Source organism: Colias philodice, chromosome 26, assembly GCF_061535455.1.
Source record: "Colias philodice isolate Cphi_HAF_F1 chromosome 26, ilColPhil1 Martin Lab GWU primary, whole genome shotgun sequence".
NCBI classification, from domain to species: domain Eukaryota; kingdom Metazoa; phylum Arthropoda; class Insecta; order Lepidoptera; family Pieridae; genus Colias; species Colias philodice.
In genome coordinates, this window is record NC_143111.1 from 9,353,131 (window position 1) to 9,376,878 (window position 23,748).

The following is a 23,748-nucleotide window of genomic DNA, read 5'->3' on the forward strand; positions in this document are numbered from 1 at the left end:
TTTGGCCCATAGAAATATCTCATATGACCTAGGAATCCTAAGGCTAGTATTATAGTGAAGTGACAGTACTGAGGTCTTCACTATCTTGGGGGTAGAAACCGTTTTGAGATGGAGGGTCTACTAGTGAGGTGGACTGCCCGCTGCAGTGGAGGAACATCTGGAAATAGATATAAATAGTATTTAGTTCAAATAAATATTCAAATTGTAAGAATACGATTAGATTGTTATGTTCTATGGAATACGAAGCGATATATTATGGTGCTGACAGTTATCCTTAAAATGTTAATGCTCAAAATGCTCAGATAATCCTGAATATAAGAATTCCGAAGTTTTAAGTTCAGAAGTAGACAAATTGTCTGACATTAATTGTTCAGTTTATAATGAAAGCGATGAAAATACTTTGCCCACCCATTCCACTACAGGACACTAGAGTCTAGACATAGAATCTTTAAGGGCATTTTTTGAAATAGAAGTTTAATTTACAATTTATCTAGTTTATTACCTGTTCAAGCGAGGTAGTATTGATAGTAAAGTCTTCAAGCAGTCCCTCCCGCTGTAGTGTGGTGAGCCAGCGGAACGCGTCGCCCACGCATGTGCGGACTTGCTTGCCGTCAACTAGTGTAGAAATTGTTAAGATTAATTTGCGTGAAATAACAATATTGTTTGATGCCTGAACAAAATCGGCGAATAAGAGTCAGAGAAGTATGATTTAAGTGGAAATACATTACCATACATTGTTTTTGAAAAATATTACCGGAGATGAGAGAGAGATGTTTGTGCAACACATTACATTGATGGTACAATTAATTTCAATTTGAAAATCGGGTAATATTTAATAGTAATAATTCTAAAACATAAAATATATTAGAATTTTAATATTTTAACTACGTACTGTTGGCAACACTAGGCACGATAAAGTGCAGAGCAGCTTGGTGCGAAACAGTTAACGTGGCATGCGGGATGCGCTCACGCACGCGCGTCCACACGCCGCGTTCACCTGCCGCGTTTGAACCGTCCGTGCTCACACGCGCACATACCACGTAACCACCACCGAACCTAGAGATAATGCGTTAAATTTACTTATTTACAAAATAAGTATAAAAATTCCAGGTGTGATAAGTAAAGTTTAATGCGCTTGACCATATATGCTTACTGCTTTTGTCAAGCACACATACTAAACTTAAAAAACGTTAACCAAAAATTTGACTTCTATAAAGCATTTGACTTAGTAAAACTTACCAATCTATTGAGTTATCCTAATTTCTATGGAATTCAATCTATTTAGTTTAGAATAATCTACTTTCATACTTTTAGAGTACTATATTGCACTGTACAATATTTAATATAAAATTTATTTTTAATGGAAAAATAACTTACAGTGCGTCGATTAACATTGGTGTTTCACAGGGATCTATTGTAGGTCCATTTTTATTCCTGTTGTTCATTAATGATTTATCTTATTTTCCACTATGTTATGTGTGAATTAGTTTTGATTTCAGATGGTATAACAAGAATAAATTTCTCTAAACTTAAAATTATTTTTTTTGTCTATCCAAATAGTCAAAATACAAACAGTTGACGAAATGAACAAATGCTGCTGCAGACGTAAGAATTTCGAATTCTAAGGTAGAATTACGATTTTTTCGAATTTCAGTGTTTTTGAAGTGAAAACTTCTTTAGCGGCGTTGGGTATAAAATCTTAAACTCGCGTCAGGACACGTAACCTGATCGAAAAAGCGTAAGACGGATGGATATCAAATATGCTAAACGTTAATAATCAAGTTTTCACTTCTGCCGGCACTCCCGGAGTGCAACCCGTCTTTTTTTGTTATGTTTTGTGTCTGTTTCCCCGCACTCACCTGGCGAGGCTGTTCCCGAGCGAGGCGAGCGCGTGCAGGCGCGCGTCCCGCAGCAGCGCCACGCGGCGGGCGGCGCGCGCGTCGTGCAGCGCGTGTGTGGACAGCACCACCGCGCGGCCCGCGCCTGCTGCGCGTGCGCACGCGGCACCAACGCGCCCGCGGGAGGATGGGTCCATGCCGCTGGGGAGATTTGTGTGTTATGTCAAGTTGGCAACGAATTATATGTCAAGTTAGTAAAGATGCTAATTAATGTCAAGTTGGTAAAGAAGCTAATTAATGTCAAGTTGGTAAAGAAACTAAATGTCAAGTTAGTAAAGAACCTAAATGTCAAGTTGGCAGAGAAATTAAATGTCAAATTGGTAGAGAAATTAAATGTCACGTTGGCAAAGGAACTAAATGTCAAGTTGGCAAAGAAAATAATTAATGTCAGATTGGTAAAGAAAATAAATGTTAAGTTAGGACAAAATCTAAGTGTAAATTTGTTAATAAACGATGTCAAGTTGGCAAGAATGTTGTGAAGTTTGCATCTGAGTTAAAAAAAAATGATTTTAATAACTTTAATGTGCAAGCAATAAACCGTATAAATAAAAAGAAATATACACACCTAGTTGGCTCATCCAATAGTACAACTGGGTTGGTACCCATGAACGCAACAGCAGCGCACACCTTGCGTTTATTCCCGCCGCTGAGCGCACCGCACCGCACTGCTGCGTACTTGCTTAGTGAGAATTGCTCCATTGTGCGGGTGATCACCTGTAAAAGGACAAGTTAAATGTATGTTTATTGTTTGTGTAGTTCATATTGTATTGTGTTGTACCAAAGATAAAAGGCTAAATACTCCTTTTTCATTGTTTATAAGAATATAACATTATTGCATTAAATAAAAAGGTATACAATCTTTTGAACATTACAGATTGCAAATGATATAAAACGAAGATACTATAAAAAAATGTTTAAGTGTCGTAAATTGTAAAAATGGGTCAATAAGCATTAAATGAGACCTATCAATAATTATCAAACTTAAATTAAAAAAAGGAAATCTAACCTCATCCTGCTGAGCGAGTCCCCGTAACTGGCTGTAGAATCTCAACGTCTCTTGCACCGTCAGCAGCATGTCCAACGCGTCTTGTTGCGGGCAGTAGCCTGGAAATTGTATGAATTTATAATACTGAAGTATTACTAAGCTGAAAGGGACTTATAGTTCTGCATATACTGATTAAGAAAAAATATTTAAACAACAAAACTACGTCGGATTTTTTTATTAAATCTATCTTTAAACTCTTGTTTTCATCCTTATCTTTGCGCAGCCGGTATGTACCTCTCTGTTAATGTGGGCATTATGACTATACATAATCTTAAACGTAAGCACGCATGCGGGTGGCAAAATCAAGCGGTTTGCCCGTTAGGGGTGTACACATAGATGATAGAGTTTTAAATTCAGCAACTTAAAAAAAATGAACCAGGAATTTGTTGAGTATTTTTTTTAAAAATACTCAAAAAATATAAAAATTTTTTACGTATTCAGCGAATGCAACACTAAATATCCCTTTAAGCTTAATACGTCGATGGTGGGACACCCTGTATATACACTATCTATACTAATATTATAAAGCTGAAAATTTGTTTGATTGAACGCGCTAATCTCAGAAAGTACTGGTTCAATATGAAAAATTTTTTCAGTGTTAGATAGCCCTACAGCTCGCCGTCCGTATCCCGAACGTGCTGGGCTTGTTCCGTACTGGGGGACAGACACACAAACACACTCACTAATATCCCCCTTGGAGAGCTGCTCGCGGCTGGCAGGTCGGTCGGCGAGCAGCACGTGCCCGCGCGAGGCGCGCAGCTCGCCCGTCAGCAGCGCGAACGTGCTCGACTTGCCCGCGCCGTTTTGCCCGAGCAGCGCTGTGCACTGACGGACAAAATATTATTAAGTTTGATTTTCAGAATAAAAAAAAAATTGGTTGTCTGTAAAGTCGGTTTACTGATGATAGCTGAACGTGACAACGTCCGATTATGCTTCTTTATCACTCGTTCCGCGCTCTCGCTCGCACTTCAAGCCTTACATGGAACTCAGAGCGAGGTAACAACGCATGAGACATGTTTTTTCGTGCGTGCAGCCGGCTCTATCGAATTATAAGACGTTGTCACGTCAAAAAAGACCTAAATTTATGTACTTTCAATTTAGTTGAAAATTAAATTTATAAAAAAAAAAATAGCAGACAGTAGCGATCCGTCTGGTTTCCGAAAAGGGCAGAAGTAGAAGTGCGTTATGATAAAAGATTAAAACAGTTAAGGACAAGTGTCTAAACCACAGAACAGTAAAAACATATAGAAGTGCTATAATGTCATAATTAGTATGAAAACCAGTGTCGCCAAACCCACACAATTAAACCGATAGTTATACAGTACACTACAAGTAAACTATGCCTTTGATTGGACAGCTTAATTTGAGTAAAAACTGACTTAGGTTATAAATTCAGCATTTCAATATGTACCCTAACGCACCAAGTTACGGTTTATTTTAGTATAACATCCCTAGGTATATAAGCTGTTTTGTTTCTCATTACTCAGAAATTCCAAATTCGAAAACATTCAGCTACTCCACAACAGAGGGCGTTAGTTTTCGATAGATAAAACTTTGAACCTCAACACATAGAGATAATGTTGAAATTTGTGTCACTCAACATTAATGACATTAACTTGATATTTATCTGATGCTATGCCCTGAGGGATGTCAGCCTTGTTATCGATAATTCACAAATAAATATTTTTTGTGTATTTTTTTTTTCTTTCTATTATATGAGTATAGTATAATGTGTCACATTTTGGAGTATGTTTATTACTACTAAGTACGTCTTTTTATATTATTATTATTAAATAAAAACGGAATAGAATAGTATTAATCTATATTTACAAAATACAAACAGAAAATATGCATTATTTTAAATCTTGGAACTGCCGTAGGTTTGATGTATTGGTGGCCTTTGTTAGACTGCTTAGTGCTGTTCGGCATCCAGTTAACTCGTCACGTTGCATTTATCCATTTCTCTTTTAAATAAGCCTCTTTGGGAAATCTATAAATAAATTGGACAAATGAAAGCTAAGGAAAAATAAAATAAAATTGAATATTTATAATGTTTGTCTTTTCTAAAGTATCGATACTGTCGATATGCGCCACAAGCATCGCTAAACCGACATTCGTTTGTTTATTGCAATAATATTCCAGAAAGTCTTGTTTGCTGTTCAATCTATAATAGTACTAATTTCTTATGGATTAAGGTTCATTTTGACTAGATATTTTGCAATTTTGACAAAATACGACAAGCGAAGTTATAACATAAAATATATGTAAAATAAATAAAAATAAGACTTACGGATGGTATGAAATGCCTCCATTGCTGATATTATTTCGTCTGCTATCATTTTTGTACTCTAATACCGAACAACACGTCATAATTGTCCGTATTTAAGCAAAAAGGAACCACCCAGCAAAAACGCACTTCTGAGATATCAAAGGATTTACAAAAACATTTGCAGCTCTGTTAGATGAAGTAAAATTAAAATTTATTTTATTTAAATTCATTGATAAATTACTTATTTAAGTATGTGTATATAAATTTGCACTGAATATTCTTAAACTTTCTAGATAATTAAGAAAATGTGCATGTGGTTCCTTTTAACATTTATCAATTGATAGGTTTTCTCTTATACAAAAAGGAACCACTTCCCAGGGATTTAATGATATAAATGAAACTATGTATTTATAATATCGTAATTAAAGCTTTAATTAATAAAATATATAAAATAATACTTATATAGGACGTTTATTCGACGTTATCATCAAATTGGATTTCGAAATCCACCATGTCTAGTCCATCTATGTGGTCTTCTATTGCATCATCACTAATGAGACCGTTATAAAAACTGTGCATCTTGTGGAATGAGATGTAATATGGACTGAATATCGCTAGAAGGTGAAGAAAGCTTCTCCAGAAGCAGCGACGTATAAGGTTCTTCGTTATCTTCTGTAATAAAAAGAAAAAAGCTTTCAATCAAAACAATAAAGCCGCGTGGCTTTTATACGTAGGTAGGTATATGGCGACAGCAAAATATTATTAGTTCTTATAAAGCCGTGTCTATGAATATGTTGTATGTACATGCGCCATGTACAAAAAACTGGCTAAGTGCGAGTCGGACTCGCGCAACGAAGAGTTCCGTACCATTATCTATAAAAACGGCAAAAAAATCACGGCTTATTGTATGGGAGCTTCTTAAATATTTATTAAGCTATTGCATTTGCTATTGCTTTTTTTAGTATTTGTTGTTACAGCGGCATCAGAAATACATAATATGAAATTTCGACTGTCTAACTGTCACGGTTCATGAGACAGAGGGATAGACACTAGACAGACGGACAGCGGAGTCTTAATAATAGGGTCTCGTTTTACCCTTTGGGTATGGAACCCTAAAAATCATACGCAACAGTGGCAACCCTAGCAAAAAATTAAATAAACTTGTTAAAATTTTGAATTTCGCAGGCTAGGGCCTTGTTCCGGTCAAAACAGTAGCCGCGCGAGTTTTAAAATCAAACAAATAATAATTATATGCGCTGAATGATGTGGCTGAATGTACTGTACTGAATCTGAATCTAAACGTATTTTACCAAAATAGTAGGTAGGTACCTAGATCATCGACAGTTATTTTTAAAACAGGGTTTAGACTTTAGTAGTTTCATCTCACAATGACAGATGAATCGTAACAAAATGACTCTTAATTCGACTCGCCGTGCCTTCGTGAACAACGACATTGTCGTTAAAATACGTAAATCCACAGAGGATTCCTCTTGTACTTACTTAATGAACTATCTTCTTAAAATCACACCACAATCGGGAATGAATCAAAAGTGGATAAAGCGTACCTGCATCTCAGATTCAATAAGTACTTAAATGCATTAAATAAAACTACTTACCCGTTGTATCTTCATTATTATCTTCGGTGTTCGTCTCCAATGCTTTTCTTACCCATTGCTTGCTTATTTATTTATTACTAAACATTTTCACATTTAATTTTAAAGGTAATTAACAAAAACAATAGAACTTACTTCGCGGAGGAAAAAAACACCGTCACGTATTCGAACTACTTCGCTGAATGTCACCTATATTGATAGATGTTCGACGTTTTACTTAAAAAATTGGAGTTTTGCACTTTGAGCTATTTAAGTAATGAAATACGTTGTTTAAACCAAGTAGGTGTGGATCTGTTTTGTATAAAATGACATGATAGTAATATCGTTTATTTGTTTGAACAAAGCAGTCCCGTGGTGCTGTGGTTCGGTTTTGCTTAATATGGTATTATTCGTTGTTGCTGGTGGTTCCTTTCTGCTTTTAGTATACCTTGTTTCCAACGTAAAAATCATGTGGTTCTTGTTTGTATAAGAATTTAGACCACTTTTGAATGAGTATTCTTCAATAAAAGTAAAAAACGAAATTTGTCGAGTGGTTCCATTTTGCATAAATACGGACAATTAATGAATAAATATGGAAAAAGGTTTGACAGCTGACAACCGACTCGAATATTTTTCTGCGCACAACTGAGAGCAAGTTAGGTGATCTTACCTTACTAGTGACACGTGGGCCACGCCCACATCACACTTCTATTTGTTTTACTGTTCTGTGGTCTTAGCCGTTAGTTTCATAGTATATAGTTTAGTTCCATCATTCGATAACCGATGACGCTAGTGTGTTTTTAAATCGCGAAATTTCGAAAAAAACAAATTATTTTTTGTCTAACTAAAATTTTCCTCGGACACTCAATATACAAATACAGTCAAGTTAAATTCTTCCCCCCCACCCTTTCCGAAATAAATTTCAACACAACAAACCTGCGCAAGCGGCACCCCTAGCGTAAGATCATCAACAGCCAGTTTTGGCCCACGCGCGCCCGCGAACACGCGGCTCGCGTGCCACAGAGAGATCCCGTCATGAGTGTCAGCCACGGTTGAGTTGGACTCCACGCGCTTTAGCGAGTGGCTCTTTAGTTCTTCTGAGTCTATGAAACCTGGAAATGAGGATATTCGTTATGTGTGCTGTGATAATGGTTTAAAATGCACTTGTTACAGATTGCAATGTAACAAGAGCATTTTGAACCATTAAATATTAACATCATGATTTTTATTTATTCCTATAAAAAAAATTAACATAATATTTTGATATAATGATTAATGACTAACAAGACCTTATTTTTTCTAATAACGGCGATAGAACGGCAATATAATTATACCATAAATTACTGTTCATCTGTAATAACTCAGGCCCCGGAACCACAAACACAATAGAAAATCTATTGTGTCGTGGACCGATCGGGCCGTTCGGGGCCCAATGGGTTAAAATATAATTATTGTGTAAAATGGCTGGGACACAAATAATTGTAAAAACAAAAAATCTATCAAAAATGCCTTTCCATTCTCATTTCAATCCACCACTAAACCTACCCGCATTAATATTGCCAATGGTGCGCAAGCGCAGCGGTGCAGCAGCCGCCGACACGCGGCGCTCTTCCCGCGCTACATCGGGGTCCGTGTGCACGTGTTTGCTGAGCTTCTTGCTTATTGCCTTGCGGGAGTATATCCTGTGAATATTGTCAAAAATTCATTATGTTGAATAAAACACTTCGTTTGTTTATTCGTCACAAGTTTCACTTCTGACACGTGTTTTTTTTCTCTTTTAGGACTGTGTGAATTGAGATTGTGTTTATTGCTTGCTAGCTTGTTTTGAGTTATAGGACGTAATTTCAAAAAAAATATTTATTATCACTTCTAAAAGCCAACAAAAAATACGTCCAACATCTAATTGTTAAAAAAAATAATTATAATCGATAACATTTACCAGTTAAACATATCATCGAAACAGTGGTACTCTATAGCCAGGTTGAGCAGGAAGAGAACCGAACCCACTGCCACCAGCGAAATGTAGTGGTAGCGCACCACTGTGCCACTGAGGGGGTCGCGGTATGTGTCCATACCGAACTGGCCTAACACCTATGGGACAAAAAGGATTGATATTTAAAGATATCGATTTTTTCGTCATTATGTTAAGGAGAAGATTCAATTTATAGAGAAAATATGTTTAATAAAGAAAATTTACTGGATGGAAAATTTCATGGGCAACAAATACCACCCACTCGGTAGGATTTTTTTTCAATCGTTACTATGATTAATTTGCAATAGAAACCAATAAAAGTTCAAACTATACTTGAAATATAATATAAAATCTACACTAACCTGTGCTTGAATAGTATTCTTGGCAATTTCCAGCAGTCCATCCGCGAAGACGAACTGCGGGATCAGCATCAGCACTTTGTGAAGCACCCAGCGGGCGTGGTCTGTCGCCTGAAAATTTTTAGTTTCTTAGCATAGAACTGGGGTGTATTTATTTGTGAAATTGGAAAAGGTTTCTTTGTAGCATGTTCTAGGACAATCAAATTATAATAACAACCCAGGACTGAAACTTAAGGACGTTTTGCAGCAGTCTGTTGCGAACACTAAGTTGCCTTCTCTTCTTCTTTATCTTGCCCATGTATTATTTTATACTTTTTATCAAGTTAATTGTCTGAATGGCTAGTTCATAACTGATAACTAAGGTGCTAAGGAAATGGTTCAAAAGCTTTCTGTGTTTTAAAGTATTCACTAAAGATCCAACCTAGGAGTTATCCTACCCTTTTTTTTATAGTGGGGAAATCTTCCAAAGATACCCACGGCCCCCGGGGAAGGAGCCGTGGGTTATTTCGGATTCTTACTGACTAAAACCCCACTGTGTTCCGTCGAGCCGCTTTAATGATGGGGCCGCGGGTATTTGTTAGAATTCTTCCGCGACCAGGAGTTATCCTACTCTACTTATGAAAGGTCCCATACTCACATCAGAATCGGATATAATATCGAGCACGAGGAGTATAGCGATGCCGGCGAGCGCCGCGAACGTGTTGCCGCAGAACAGCGCCATGTTGGCCAGACTCGCCGAACTGAACGCTTTCTCTAGCACGTGCACCACGCCCGCGCAACCGAAACTGAAGATGGTAATATTTTATTTTTATAGGCCGTTTATCAAAAAATAGTAAGAATACAAATTTTTATATATCCAGGTAATATAACAGCATAATAATGATTTAAGAAATAGATTTAACATAATTTTTAGGTCTACATTTTTTAGATAATGAATAAACATAGATAAAAAATGGTCCTTCTAGTTGGAATCTAAAGTTTATTATAGATATTTTTAAGATTTATATGACTCACCCATACAAGAAGATAAGTAGACAAATGGCAGGCAAGTTGTTCCGCGCTACGAATACTGGGAAGTTGAACACCTTCAGGATGACCACTGTGATCGCCATGTTTATCACTATTACCTGTTGAAAAAGATTGTGGTTATAATTAGGTCCAAAAATTTTGTACTGTGTTTTCATCCGATTACAAAAAAAGGAGTTCTTATTTCGACTGATTTTTTTTGTGTTGTTACCTCTTCTTTATTTTAAGTATAACTTTATTTTTGTAAGCAAGTGCCTTCTGGTTAGTCTATTTAAAATCTGCCCGGTTAAGACAATTTGAGAGCGAATTAGTTTTTTTGTTAAAATAAAATTTTAAGAAGTATTGTTCGTTGTTCTGTTGATTGTTTTATAACTAAAAAACAAACAAACACTATTATCACCCACCAGCATATCACAGATAAGGGCAGTGGTCCAGTACAGCACGGGCGACACGCCGCACAGCAGCTGCAAACGCTTCTGCTTGTCGCATCGCTCCGCTACCAGGTAGAGGGCGGCCCCAGCGCTCACGAGGCTGTAGCCCACTACTAGCATCGCTGATATCCCTGCGTCGGCTATGTGCTGGTACCTTAATACAAGGGAATAAGGTTGATAATATGAAAAGTTATTCATAAGTAATAATGCCTGATAAAATTAGAATATTTTAGATTCGATTTAGAGAATAGATAGAAAATTTTCAATCTAACTTCGATGTCACGTTATTGGAAGAAACTAACAAAAAACAGACAAAAATTAATATACCGTTGGTACCGCTTTATAAATAGAAAAAAAAACAAACATTAATTTGTACCGTTCACATGACAAAGCTCCATTACTAAAATTACAAAAAAACGGGAAAGTTTGAGTCGAACTCGCGCACGAAGGGAAATACATCATTTGTGACAGCTTTCTAGCTAGACAGCGGAGGCTTAATAATAGGGTCTCATTTTACGCTTTGGAAAGCGTAAAATGAGACCCCTCCAGGAACTCTAAAAAAAACAGAAAACATTCACTCCAAATTAAAAGGTGCACTCACACATTATCCTTATTAATCTGTTCGTGCGATATCTTCAAGGGGTGTGTGTACAGGGTGACCCTCCCCCCTCCCCCCACAGCCCTGCGCAACGCGTTGTTCAGTTCGTTGAGATAGGAGGGTAGTGCGTGGTGACCCTTGTTGTTGTACCACGCTACCAGGTTGGTTATGTTGTTGCTAAGGGATGAGGAGTAGCCTCCGTAGCTGGAAGTTTTTGTTGTATTAATGGTAAAATTAATCATCAAGTAGAAAATTAGTAAATGAGATTATTTTCCTTCTGATTCTTCTCTTCTGAATTTTCCTTTTGATACAAAGGAAATTGACTGCATTTTTATCGTGCAGGATTTGGATCGAAAGAAAATCCGATTTAAAAATGTCAATATCATGTTTCATTTATAAATAGTTAGTTCTAAAACTGACTGCGTGTTTACGCAAAGAGAATATAAAATAATTTTCAATATATTAAATTTATTTCAGATAGTGTCTATAAAATCTTCAATAAATTCAAGACTACTTGCAGAGGGAGTAAAAGTACAAATTTATTTATAAGAAATCTTACCGCTTTTCGATATAGACTGGCTGACTGGTAACAATCCACTTGTTCAAAGTTTCTGCGTCAGGTAACAACATCATTTTTGGTCGATCCACTTTGTTAGGAACATCACATTGTTGCGTTGCGTTCACACACTTGCAGGTAAGGGAATCCTGGATAAAATATCATTTATAGAATATTTAATATCTCATACGGGTATTCATTTATATATTTCTTATTATAATTACAAAAACAAAATTTTGTTATTACCTGGCTGGTCCAATTTCTAGCTTGCTCCTGAGATCTTAAGATGTCCAATACCCGTTTAGCGAGCCCTGGGTCTACATCTGGAGAATATATTGATGGTTGAGGTCTGCAATTATTATAATATTTTTTTATTTAGTGTATTATTTGTTATAAGGTACATAAGGTACCTTGTTTGGAATAGTGCACAGAATTTAAAACTCTTATTGTTAATTAGTTAGTTGGAGATAGTTTGGTCATTTTACCACACTTATACATTCATCATACGGTAGAAATATGTTTCAGATTCAGGACTGTTACTAAAGATAAATATGATAGATTTTATAAAAAGAATATTGTTTCAAAACTTACATTAAATAATCAGTAGATTCTTCATACAGATGTCTGTTCAATTTAAGTGAGATTTCATCATTGGCTGGAGGACGGATGGTGGCGAAACCCATGGCTATCGTCACAAACAGAGATGGCAGGATTATGAGCAGGAAAAGCAGCATTCTGGAAAAAAATATTATTTATGGTTTCGTTAAGTTTACGTGGGGTAGTTGTTACTAATATTTAAGATTTCAACATGGTTGTAAGAATTGTATCTTGCAGTCTACAAGACTCTACTACATTTTAAATGGGCACCAAATAAAGAAAAAAAAAACTTTATGCGTGTGTCACGATTTTGTCAAAATTCTTAACAATAAAACCACCATGTTTTATCTTTTTTTCGAGATTTTATCTTTATTCAATATCCATACGAATATCCACAAGAAAGAAAATAAATTTGCCAATTTATATTCAGTGTTTTGGCAATATTTTTTTTTCATTAGCAATTAATATTACCCATCTTGTAACATAGTCACCTGTTGCGTGTATAGTGCAGTAGTCGCTTATGCGCAAGCGCACGTAACTGCTGTAATTTGGAAGGTCCCGCGCTGAGTGGCACGTGCACACGCTCCGTGCGAGAGCTCGCTGATGATGTGCTTTTAGATGCTGTGTCTGTGATGGATTGAGAGTTTTTGATCACAACTTAATTTTAAATTAGAAATAAATATATATTTCAAAAATAAGAACAACGAGTAGGCGTGAAACTGCTTGGCTTAATCATTTATACCCTCCATACTTCACAGAAAAACATAATTCAAAACATAATAAGATATTTTTTCGATATATCCGTCCTCAAATTTTCACTTTTATAATATAAGTCAAATAATATGTGTCCAATAATTAATCCAAAACAAACTATGGAGAAAGAAAAAGTAAATTTCCTCCAGTGAAAATGGAAGGATCTCCGGCCTACTCGTTCTCATTTTTTAAAAACCTTTTTACCAAACGATCAGCTACCTATTTCAATCAAATTTAATAATTTAATGCAATCAAAAACAGCTTACCACTTTCGATGCTATTATCCTGCTGTGAGCAGATGTTGAAGAACACTTGCTCAAGGCTGGTGCACTCCATACTGTAGTTACGGTAGCCCAGCGATTCCTGATTCTGCTCTAGATTATTGCACAGGGCTACAAAACTGGAAAAAATAAAAAAGAATGCATTTACAGAAGACAATGGTCAGTAATTATATATAAGTTAGAGTAAGAAATAAGTGGGATTAAAAAAAAAAGATTAATTTAAGTAACAATCATTGGAATGATAGCAATCAGGCATGTACTGGACACAAAATATCAAAGGCTAATGTTAAGATTATTTAAGAATCCTAGTAATTTCCTTGTCAACAAATTGTCACTGAGAGAATAATCGAATCTATCAATCCCAACATTTTATTTTTTAAATCATTAGATAAACAAACTCACTCATTATTAACTCCATGTTCATCATAGAAGGGCACATTGACCTCCACATCAGCCCCACACACATCAACCAAACTTGCATTCTTCGCCACACTTCTGGTAATTTCTAGAACTTTCTTCGTCTTCTCTTCTATGTCTTCGTCTTCCTTTTGTGGAAGTGGCTCGAATTGTACGGATAGTTTGTATCCAGAGCCAAGGCTACGCTTTATTTCTATTGGCGTTCCTGTTGTGTGGATCTGGCCCTGTGACAAGTATTGGTAATGTAGAGAGAAGAAGTAATCCAGATATTCTTTAAACAATTTGTTTAAGGAGACAGTTAAATCGCTTACTTTTTTATTATTCATTAGTTATTTAACTCTTGGTTTTTCAATTTAGTTAGCAGTTAAAGGATAACAATGAAATTAGTGAAGTATCATAAATTCTGAATGACATCAGGACAATTTAAATGTGGAATTTTAATATCTCCAATCTCCATATCAAATATTTAATAATCTGTGTAGAAATAAGAAAACTATAAGATTAATATAATACCTTGTGCATAATGACGATCTGGTCACTCAGCAGCTCGGCTTCGTCCAAATGGTGAGTTGTGAGCAGAATAGTTCTGTTCTCTCGAAGCTTCAATATCATTGACCAGATTTCTCTGTTCATTGTTAAAAAAAAATAGATTTTATTCTACTAGGTGAAATAAATATCGGCAAGAGTTTTTTTTTATATTTTTAGTTAGTAATCAATAACTTGTAATAACTAATACCATTCACTGTACATTTTTTTGGCAGGTAAACAACAATAACAAAATCGAAAGAATGTCACCTCGTGACCAAATTATTTCCTTTCTTTGATCCTCATTTATAAATCATTTGAACTCTATAACACTAAATATAAAACAAACCACATACCTCCTAGCATGCGGATCCACCCCTGAAGTAGGCTCATCCAGCGTCACAAGCGGCGGGTCACCGAGGAAGGCCAGCGCGACGCACAGGCGCCGCCGCGTGCCGCCCGACAGACGGGAGGCGGGCTCGTCGCTTATTGCGCCCAGGGATAGTACGGAGAGCAGGCTGGGGGTAAGGGTAGAAGTTTAGAAGGGGTTTTTTGTTATTTTTAGTATGAATTTTTTACTTTTTGTAATGAGTCTGGGCAATTTTTAAATTAAATTGAAAATTGGACGACATTTTTTGCTAAGTCATTGTTTTAGGACAAATTGCTATGGTGAATTGGAAGTAATAAGACATGGTGATATTGAGTTTCAATATTTGTTGATTCTGTATTTGGTTAAACCGAAAATTATCGTTATAAAATTTTGAAATTGCTAAAATTGCAAAAACTTTCAGACGAGTAAATTGAAAGAGAAAACTTTTTTTTACCTTTTTTTTTTTAAATTCACTGTACACACACTCACCTCTTCACGTCGTGGGGGGGGCCCGCGCCGCGCAGCAGCCCCGCGTACAGCTGCAGGTGCTCGCGCGCGCTGAGCGGCGCGTGCAGCACGTCGCGCTGCGGGCACGCGCCGCTGTATACACACACTCACCTCTCCACGTCGTGGGGGGGGCCCGCGCCGCGCAGCAGCCCCGCGTACAGCTGCAGGTGCTCGCGCGCGCTGAGCGGCGCGTGCAGCACGTCGCGCTGCGGGCACGCGCCGCTGTATACACACACTCACCTCTCCACGTCGTGGGGGGGGCCCGCACCGCGCAGCAGCCCCGCGTACAGCTGCAGGTGCTCGCGCGCGCTGAGCGGCGCGTGCAGCACGTCGCGCTGCGGGCACGCGCCGCTGTATACACACACTCACCTCTCCACGTCGTGGGGGGGGCCCGCGCCGCGCAGCAGCCCCGCGTACAGCTGCAGGTGCTCGCGCGCGCTGAGCGGCGCGTGCAGCACGTCGCGCTGCGGGCACGCGCCCGCGCGCTGTGCACCACCCCGCACGCACACAGCGCCGCCGCTAGCGCGCACTGTGCCCAGCAGAATGTTGCTACAATTGAAAAAAAAAATCTGTCCAGCTGCTACATGCCTAAAAGCTAGGCATTAAATATATATGGGTACGCACCGCGAGCCGTACCCATCCGTGGACAAATCCGTCATTGACGGCACACTACAAAAACGCAGTGGGTACATTCACGCGCAGAATTGTCACGCGTTCACGCGCGTGTTTTATGGGCGCGCCATAATATAAGTTCAGTGACAAATACACAGACAGAAGAAATATATATAGGATAAATTTTTCAACTGGAGGTGAAAGACGAAAGTCAAAACAACGAGGAATCGAAAAATACTGACAAGAAATAAAACAGAGAGTCACATTACAGTCACGAAACTAAAACAGCATCATCAGATTTTTAAATAATCAAAATAGTGAAAATACCTAATTATTTTTGGAATCCATTAAAATTTGCTCGCCCGTCCGCACTATTTTCGTACAAAGCTTTTACTCGAGTTAGTAAATTGTAAACGCTTTGTAAATTAGGAAAAAAAACTTATTTATAAAGCCAAATAATATAAAACTAAATACACGCCGCGTTCCTTTCATACAATATTGTAATCATTGAAATAACAACACAGTCAGAATCGACATTCGAAATCGAAAATTTAACAATAATTCCAAAAGTTTTCAAACTTCGGTCAAGTGAATGGTTCATTGGGACGACAATAAATCTCATTTTGCAATCTTGTCCGCAGTCCGGAACATTATTAAAATTGCAATTAAATTATTTTTTTGCTGTATGGTCGTGAAAAAAATTCCAAAAGTTCTGCAAACTTGACACAGATATCGGAAATATATACCGAACGGTTGTATAAATTTGCAACCTTTTTCGTTGACCGGAACATGTTTATTTATAATTATTTTTAATTCGTGGTCATTTTTTCGAGTAAGGTGGTCTCGGAATAATTACAAAAGTTTTGGAACTTGGTTGCAAACTTCGAAAACATCTATTCTGATGCATTTACAAATTTGCAACCTCATTCAGTTTAATAAAAAAAAAACATTAATATTCAATATTAAAAGATGTTCCGTACACTGAGATTGGTTGCAAATTTAATACGTGATATGAAATATTATATCGAAAACTTCCCCAAGTTTGCAGAACTTTTGGAATTTTTTTCACGACCATACAGCAAAAAATAATTTAATTGCAATTTTAACAATGTTCCGGACTGCGGACAAGGTTGCAAAATGAGATTTATTGTCGTCCCAATGTACCATTCACTTGACCGAAGTTTGAAAACTTTTGGAATTATTGTGAATTGATTGTCTTGACTGACTGGAGGCGCGTGTATTGCACAAATTGCTTAGTGCGCATCGTAGGCAGATGAGCTATAGATACTATATAAATGTGTGTGTGACAAATAGGGATGGGTAGGTATCAATTGCGTGCCGAGCTGTCGATAAGTTATGTAAATATATATGTATGATACATAATGTATCTTAACTAAATTTTATTTTCAATATGTTATTAAAGGAGAAATGTATGAATAAAGTCTATATTATATGTAATTTTAAAATTGTTTGCCAAGTGAATAAAGTGTGTTTATTCCATTTGAATATTTCTTGTATTAAAAAATATGTTTAATTGGAAATTGGAATATCAGAAAAACGTATGGACTTCTTAAATATTTAAAATTAATAAAATAAAAGATCGGGTTTAGTGCTATTTTTTAATAAATCGAACACTAATAATGATGTTTTATAAATGAGAAATAATTAATATTTTAAAATGAAATAATAAATAATATTATGTAATAATTTTTTTATATTCAAAATCAATTTAGCGGTCCATATATTGTAACATTACATACTTAACATTTACACTTTATTACATTCGCATTCATAATATTAGAAAGTGTATCAACAACACACCACATAATTATTTAAAATACATTTTAACCCATTGAGCCCCGAACGGCCCGATCGGTCCACGACACAATAGATTTTCTATTGTGTCTGTGATTCCGGGGCCTGAGTTATTAAAAAGAGTTTTAATTTTAAAGTAAAATAAATATGTTAAAATATAGTTCTTCTAGTAAACTATCGAATACAGCGTTGGTCAAGTCACATCACTACGATGACGTGGCGAGCGGCGGCAGTGAGGCGCGCGAAGGGTGCGCGCGCGAGCCTGCGCGTGTCCGCCTACTACTTCCCCTTCACCCCCGCGATGATAGATTTATTTTCATAAAAATAAGTACAACAATCGACTTACCGATGAAATGTGATACTGGATTTCAATTTTGTGTTTTTTCAAGTATCGTTCTTGCAAGATCAAACTGCACATTTCACCATGTTTATTCGTAAACATGAAAAAAATCTCCAGAGAAACGCACTTCGATAGCACTCAACCATGATTACACGCACTCGCGGCGGGCACGTTGTGTTGTTCCCACCTGTGCCTACTGTTCCCTCTTCGTTGTTCGCATTCTATAGGTAGTATATATACGTAATGACGTCAACCAATGGGTTGAGATTATATTTGAATCAATAGATGGCGTGGGGTATCCATTTAGACACATAAAAACTGAAAGAGTAGAATAAATTCGATTGCTCTGGAGGCATCACGGGTAGTCGAGAGGCTAGGCGTTGCCTCGGTTTGGCAAAAAGGCGCGGGTTCGAATCCCACCTCGCGATTGAATTCAATTTTAAGTTCAAAGAAAAATAAATTGAACCTAAGACAAAAACAACCTACTTATCATTATAACCTATTCTACATAACCATAAATCATAATAAATAACTTACATAAGCGTAGTCTTCCCAGCTCCATTATGTCCCAATAGCGTAGTAATTTGCCCCGGTCGTAACTCCATACTGACGCCAGAGAGCGCGGGTTTGCTTCCCCGCGAGTACATCTTTGATACGTTGATGATGCTTACACCAGCTTTCTCGTCACTTGACGGTACGTGGGATATATTGTTTTGTACTGTTTTTAAACCTGAATGGAGAAATTAGATGGTAATAAATGGTTGCAATGGCCAAACTAAAATCACTACTTCTGCCTTTATTCTTGTCACTTCCTTTTTTTAATAAAATGTGAATATTTTAAATGCTTTAACTTTTCATTCCATGTCCCCCACCAAGTTAAATCAAAGACGCGATTTTAAGATTAATCTATTAAAACATATAACAATAAACGGCAATTTAAATGCCCACAAAATATCACTTCTATTCCACGTGTTTTTAAGCATAATTTCATATTATGTAAACAAAACACCCTGTAATTTGACTTCTACTTCCTACTTCTAACCACAGTTTCTAACGCTTCTAAACGAAGTCTAATCTTGTTTTTTTTTAAAGTTAAAAGTGTTTTAAGTTGGATTTGAATCCTGAATCTTTCAAACAAAAGTTGCAACTCACCCCACACCATCTCCAGCGCATACCCCACAGCGAAGTAAATCACAGCATCCACGACCATCATAGCAGCACTAAGCCCAATACTAATATCCCCCACACCATCAGGCGAGTCCCACACGTGGGCCCAGCGAGCCCCACTACCAGCTGCTTCTAGACGAGTGATGAGGAGGAACGCGTAGCAGAGCGCAGAGGACATTGAGAGGTTCTGGAAAAGAGGAAATTAGTTGCTTTGATATGAAACTAACATACGTGACACTAAAAAAGACACGGATAAACACATAATACCAACAGACGCACGTGGCACTGCCATATGATAGTGACATACGTGACACTGCCATTATAGGTGACACTAATATGCGTGACACTTACATAAAATACCTGTTACAAGTGACACTGATACAAGTGACACACAAATACAGATACAAGTGACACTGTTACACGATATTCGGACACTTACATGGCACAAACAACACACACGTAGTACGCAGTCGTGTGAGACTAATTAATATTCACATTTTGAAGATTCGTTCGATTGTAGATAATATGTTTGTATGATGTAATCTCGATAATTACTTTCTTATACCAGTACAGAAATTAAAAAAGAGTTATCGAAAGAAACTTACTACAAAGATCTTGAGGCCACTTGTCATAACAGCTTCGAGAGAGAGAATAAGTACGAACGGCATGAAGGTAGTAAGGTAAGCCAGAGCTGCAACCACTGCACCCATACTCGCGGAGGAAAATAGCTTACTCATCATGTAACTGGCGAAAAAGAATAATAAGTCTTGAGATGACATTAAATATCTTAATGATGGTAATTTTAAAACGAAAAACGAAAACGTTTATTTGCTAAGAAATATAGAATCGGATATAGAAATTAAAAGGTTTAAACCAGAATTCTTATCCTATAACCTCATATTGTACTTTTGCTTTTTACACTTTAGTAAACATCACACTTTTTTATAGTGTCCAAGATTTTAACGGCGCAAGCCAATTTGGTTATTGTTATTGCTAACTATAGTGTAGCTTAATAAAATTGTAAACTTATTAACTATTACATCCACCAACCAAAACTCACCAGAAACTTAACACAGATACTCCGAATATGAACAGCAGTGTGAAGGTCAGTGAAGGTGGAGTCCGTGGTAGGATGCTGCCCCCGTACAGCACGATGGAGACCAGCGCCATGGTGACAGTCATCTCCAGGAGGGATGCTATGAACCAAGAGAGGGTGTGGTAGCTCAGGTTCACGCCCATCACTTGGAGCAGCTGGAAGGGGTGGTCATTGTTATAAATATTAAAAATAATAATTAATTTTTGATAAAAAAAAATTATATACCTACAAAAAAAAAACACGCTTTAACTCGTGAAACTATTGTAGTGTCACTGATAGTTGATAAGTGTGCAAAGTTTCAATTAAATCTGCATGTTAGTGGATCAAAATCGAGTATTAAGGTGTCGGTTATATTTAAACATACAGGGGAAGTTGTGTGATAGTGAAGGCATGTTGATAAATATTAAAATGAAACACTCAATGCACATATTTTTTAAATAAATTATATTTTAAACATACCATAGTGTGTCCAGACTCCTTGTCAGCCAAAATGAACCGAACTGCAGAAGACACGGTGAAGAGCAAGGAGAAATAGAACGCAACCAATAGCGCTTGCGACTCGTATAGGGATGTTTGGAATCTGAAAAGTTAGAATGATTCGTTAATAATTAATATAAATAGTTAATAAGTTATTTTTTGGTGGGGAAAAATGCAGGTTGGAAATCAGTGTAGCCATAAAATAAGACAGATTCAGGATAGGATAGGATACAAAACCCAAGCTTAATATCTACTGAATGTTATTCTTTGGACGCAACCATTGAATGACCTTAATAAAATAATGGAAAAATTACGTATCAACAAATGCAATTTTTTTTCTTACAAAATGAAATTCTAAACCGTTATATAATACCAATTTATTATATGAAAACATGTTATCAATTATTTTGAAATTTAAACTAAAAAATTGAACAAAAACTTCCACTCACAAATCCTTCCTATAACAAGGATAGGGGTTCTGCTGTGTATACACCGCCCAGTCCGCCGAGTTCCCTGAAAGCTTGACAAGTGCCTTCTCAACAATATCTTGAACTTGGACGAAGCCGCGGAAATAGCGCATGTTCTCCAGAAAACTGGCTTCAGGACCGGGAGTCCAGAGACTGTGGGAAAGATAACAATTAAAAGTCAATTAAAGAAAATGATAATATAAGTAAGTTCAAAAATGCGTAATTTTCATTTTTTTTTGCATATTCATATTCTTTTGGTATGAACTTGAAACTAATATAACTTTAGGTTCAAAAAACATGAAATTAGTTTATATAAAATCTTCTACGCATCTTATTATTCGTATCCTTATACTGCTAAAATTAATTAAGTATTTTTGGTCCTTCGAGTGTTTAACAAATAGATTTAAGCTCACTAGTTTTTCGTCCGTTTTGTCGTTGGTGAGTTTTCGATATCCATTCTAATCTTATAGTCGATGTCAGCTGGAATTGTTGCCTGATCGTCAGTCATATTGAGGAAGACAAGACCTGGAATGAAAATAAAGTTTATTTTGAAGTGAAAACTTCTTTAGCGGCGTTGGGTATAAAATCTTAAACTCGCGTCAGGACACGTGGCCTGATCGAAAAAGCGTAAGACGGATGGATATCAAACATGCTCAACGTTAATAATCAAGTTTTCACTTCTGCCGGCACTCCCGGAGTGCATCCCGTTTTTTTTAAAAATTACGGTGAAGTTTGCCATCAAACAACATTATCATCTTCAGAAGATTTTCAATTTTCAAGCAAAAGAAGCTAATACACTTCAAAAATCAATTGATAAAATAATTTAAAATGTGTTTGCTTGAAGGATTTCACACATCTTTAACAACATCTTCTATCGTTTAAATGAGCCAATTTTATACAGTGCTCCCTGGACAGTTTTATTAATTTTCATTTCTTACCAGCTGTAAATTCATTAATCCTGTTAAGTCTAGCAGCTTCTAATGTCAGTTCGTGTTCATTCGGCATCGGTTTGAAGCGATCTAGGTTGATGCATTGTAGGAAGTTTGATGCTTTTTGTAATAGACGGCCAAGGCTCTGAAAATATGGTTAGAAAATAATAAGAAAATTATAATAAGAAAATTGAAAATAATAAATAGCTTCATTTGACATGGATATTTAACTGATAAATGGGTAAGAATCTTGATAGGACAAAACTTAGAGGACAAAAACTCAGAAATGATCATTGTTCAATTTTTTGTGCCAGATAATATGAGACAATTGACAACACTTGGACAACACGAAAAACTAAATCAGTATTCACTTTTTGACAAATCATTAAAGTTGCATATTACTAACATAAATCATACTATTTATCTCTCAGGAAACTGACAGCAGTAAAAATAAAAAACAGTTATTAGAAAAACAATAAAAGTAATAATTATTTATGGGTAAAATCAAGAACTTTTATAAAAACAGTATTTTAAAGAAATACTTAGATATTAAAAGAATGACTTTTCAAACGTACCTCAGTATCCCCAATCCCCCCAAGCAGTTCCTCCACATCCATATCAGGCACAGCCACATCCCCCACGAGCGACACCCTGAGATCCTTATAATCATCAGCGGAGAGCAGTTCCTGTAACGCTTTGAGGCCAGCCTTGTGAGCGGCCATTTTGTCGATCGATGAGAATGCGTGAGCAAACGAGTGGACCAGGTTGAAGAGTTGGGATGTTGGTCCGAATGTTGTGTTTGCCTGTGAAGAATATATTTGTTATATTTCTAATAATAGTTGTTGTGTTCTATTCAATCAATATTATAGTTAGTTAAATACATATAAAGTTTGATATACCTATCTTCCAACAGATTAGATATTGATTTAATACAGTTTGATAAATAAATAGCTACATGAAAATTCTGAAATAAGATGTAAGAAACGACAAAGATATTATTTAATTGGTACATATTACATTATCAGTATTTCAAGAAACTAACTCAAAACGTCATTTCATAATCTAATTAAATTGTTATTTTAAATGGTCCTTCGAGTCGGATTTCTAATGTGGAGTACAATAAAGTAGTATTTATATTATTTTATTAATTTTAAACTAATCTATTTATATACCTGTTGAACAATACTAATAACAGCCGGGTTGGGCGGCGTGTAGAGGATCTTTCCCATCAACAGCGGTTTCACGAAGCTCCACACGATCTTACCGCCTTCCATATTTACAATTTCCGTGTATACTGAGCGGCAAAAGTCAGCTGGAAGCGAGGAATAAAAGTTTTCATAACTTAAAATAATAGAATTTTCTATAATTTTGAGTGGTTCAACCACTATTGTAACCAATATCTGTCTACTTTAGCAATTACTATTTCTATAACGCCTCTAAAAGATATATTTTTGTTTAAGTAGAGAGAATTACTCACTGGGCAGAACCTTCAACTGCTCCTCATCAGGCTTGGACGATAGAGTCACCGAGCTGACGATGGTCTTGTAGAAGCGACTCACACCGGAGAAGAAAGGTTTGCCGCACATCATGTTGCCCACGTCTGATAGCATTTCTGATGCTGGATAGAGGAAAAAGTATTGGTTAATAAT

At 36.6% G+C, this 23,748-nt stretch overlaps 1 protein-coding gene across 1 annotated transcript in view; it reads right to left on the reverse strand.

The window, feature by feature from the left end:
- The window catches only part of ldd (lipid droplet defective), a 77,462-nt gene continuing 53,714 nt past the window's right edge, over nt 1-23,748 (reverse strand). The window contains exons 36-70 of the mRNA XM_089711275.1: nt 23,577-23,717; nt 23,272-23,411; nt 22,675-22,902; nt 22,109-22,244; nt 21,584-21,695; nt 21,153-21,323; nt 20,686-20,806; nt 20,191-20,381; nt 19,736-19,874; nt 19,116-19,317; nt 18,501-18,693; nt 15,566-15,745; nt 14,676-14,837; nt 14,308-14,419; nt 13,780-14,018; nt 13,363-13,496; nt 12,835-12,970; nt 12,338-12,481; nt 11,993-12,095; nt 11,750-11,895; nt 11,194-11,394; nt 10,566-10,746; nt 10,150-10,262; nt 9,773-9,920; nt 9,139-9,246; nt 8,744-8,895; nt 8,350-8,486; nt 7,741-7,916; nt 3,627-3,768; nt 2,905-3,002; nt 2,464-2,612; nt 1,860-2,039; nt 893-1,056; nt 503-615; nt 1-157 (exon numbers count right to left, since the gene is read on the reverse strand). Coding sequence (XP_089567401.1) covers nt 50-157; nt 503-615; nt 893-1,056; nt 1,860-2,039; nt 2,464-2,612; nt 2,905-3,002; nt 3,627-3,768; nt 7,741-7,916; nt 8,350-8,486; nt 8,744-8,895; nt 9,139-9,246; nt 9,773-9,920; nt 10,150-10,262; nt 10,566-10,746; nt 11,194-11,394; nt 11,750-11,895; nt 11,993-12,095; nt 12,338-12,481; nt 12,835-12,970; nt 13,363-13,496; nt 13,780-14,018; nt 14,308-14,419; nt 14,676-14,837; nt 15,566-15,745; nt 18,501-18,693; nt 19,116-19,317; nt 19,736-19,874; nt 20,191-20,381; nt 20,686-20,806; nt 21,153-21,323; nt 21,584-21,695; nt 22,109-22,244; nt 22,675-22,902; nt 23,272-23,411; nt 23,577-23,717 — 5,300 coding nt within the window. The 3' untranslated portion in view covers nt 1-49. The remainder of the gene's footprint in view (nt 158-502; nt 616-892; nt 1,057-1,859; nt 2,040-2,463; nt 2,613-2,904; nt 3,003-3,626; nt 3,769-7,740; nt 7,917-8,349; nt 8,487-8,743; nt 8,896-9,138; nt 9,247-9,772; nt 9,921-10,149; nt 10,263-10,565; nt 10,747-11,193; nt 11,395-11,749; nt 11,896-11,992; nt 12,096-12,337; nt 12,482-12,834; nt 12,971-13,362; nt 13,497-13,779; nt 14,019-14,307; nt 14,420-14,675; nt 14,838-15,565; nt 15,746-18,500; nt 18,694-19,115; nt 19,318-19,735; nt 19,875-20,190; nt 20,382-20,685; nt 20,807-21,152; nt 21,324-21,583; nt 21,696-22,108; nt 22,245-22,674; nt 22,903-23,271; nt 23,412-23,576; nt 23,718-23,748) is intronic.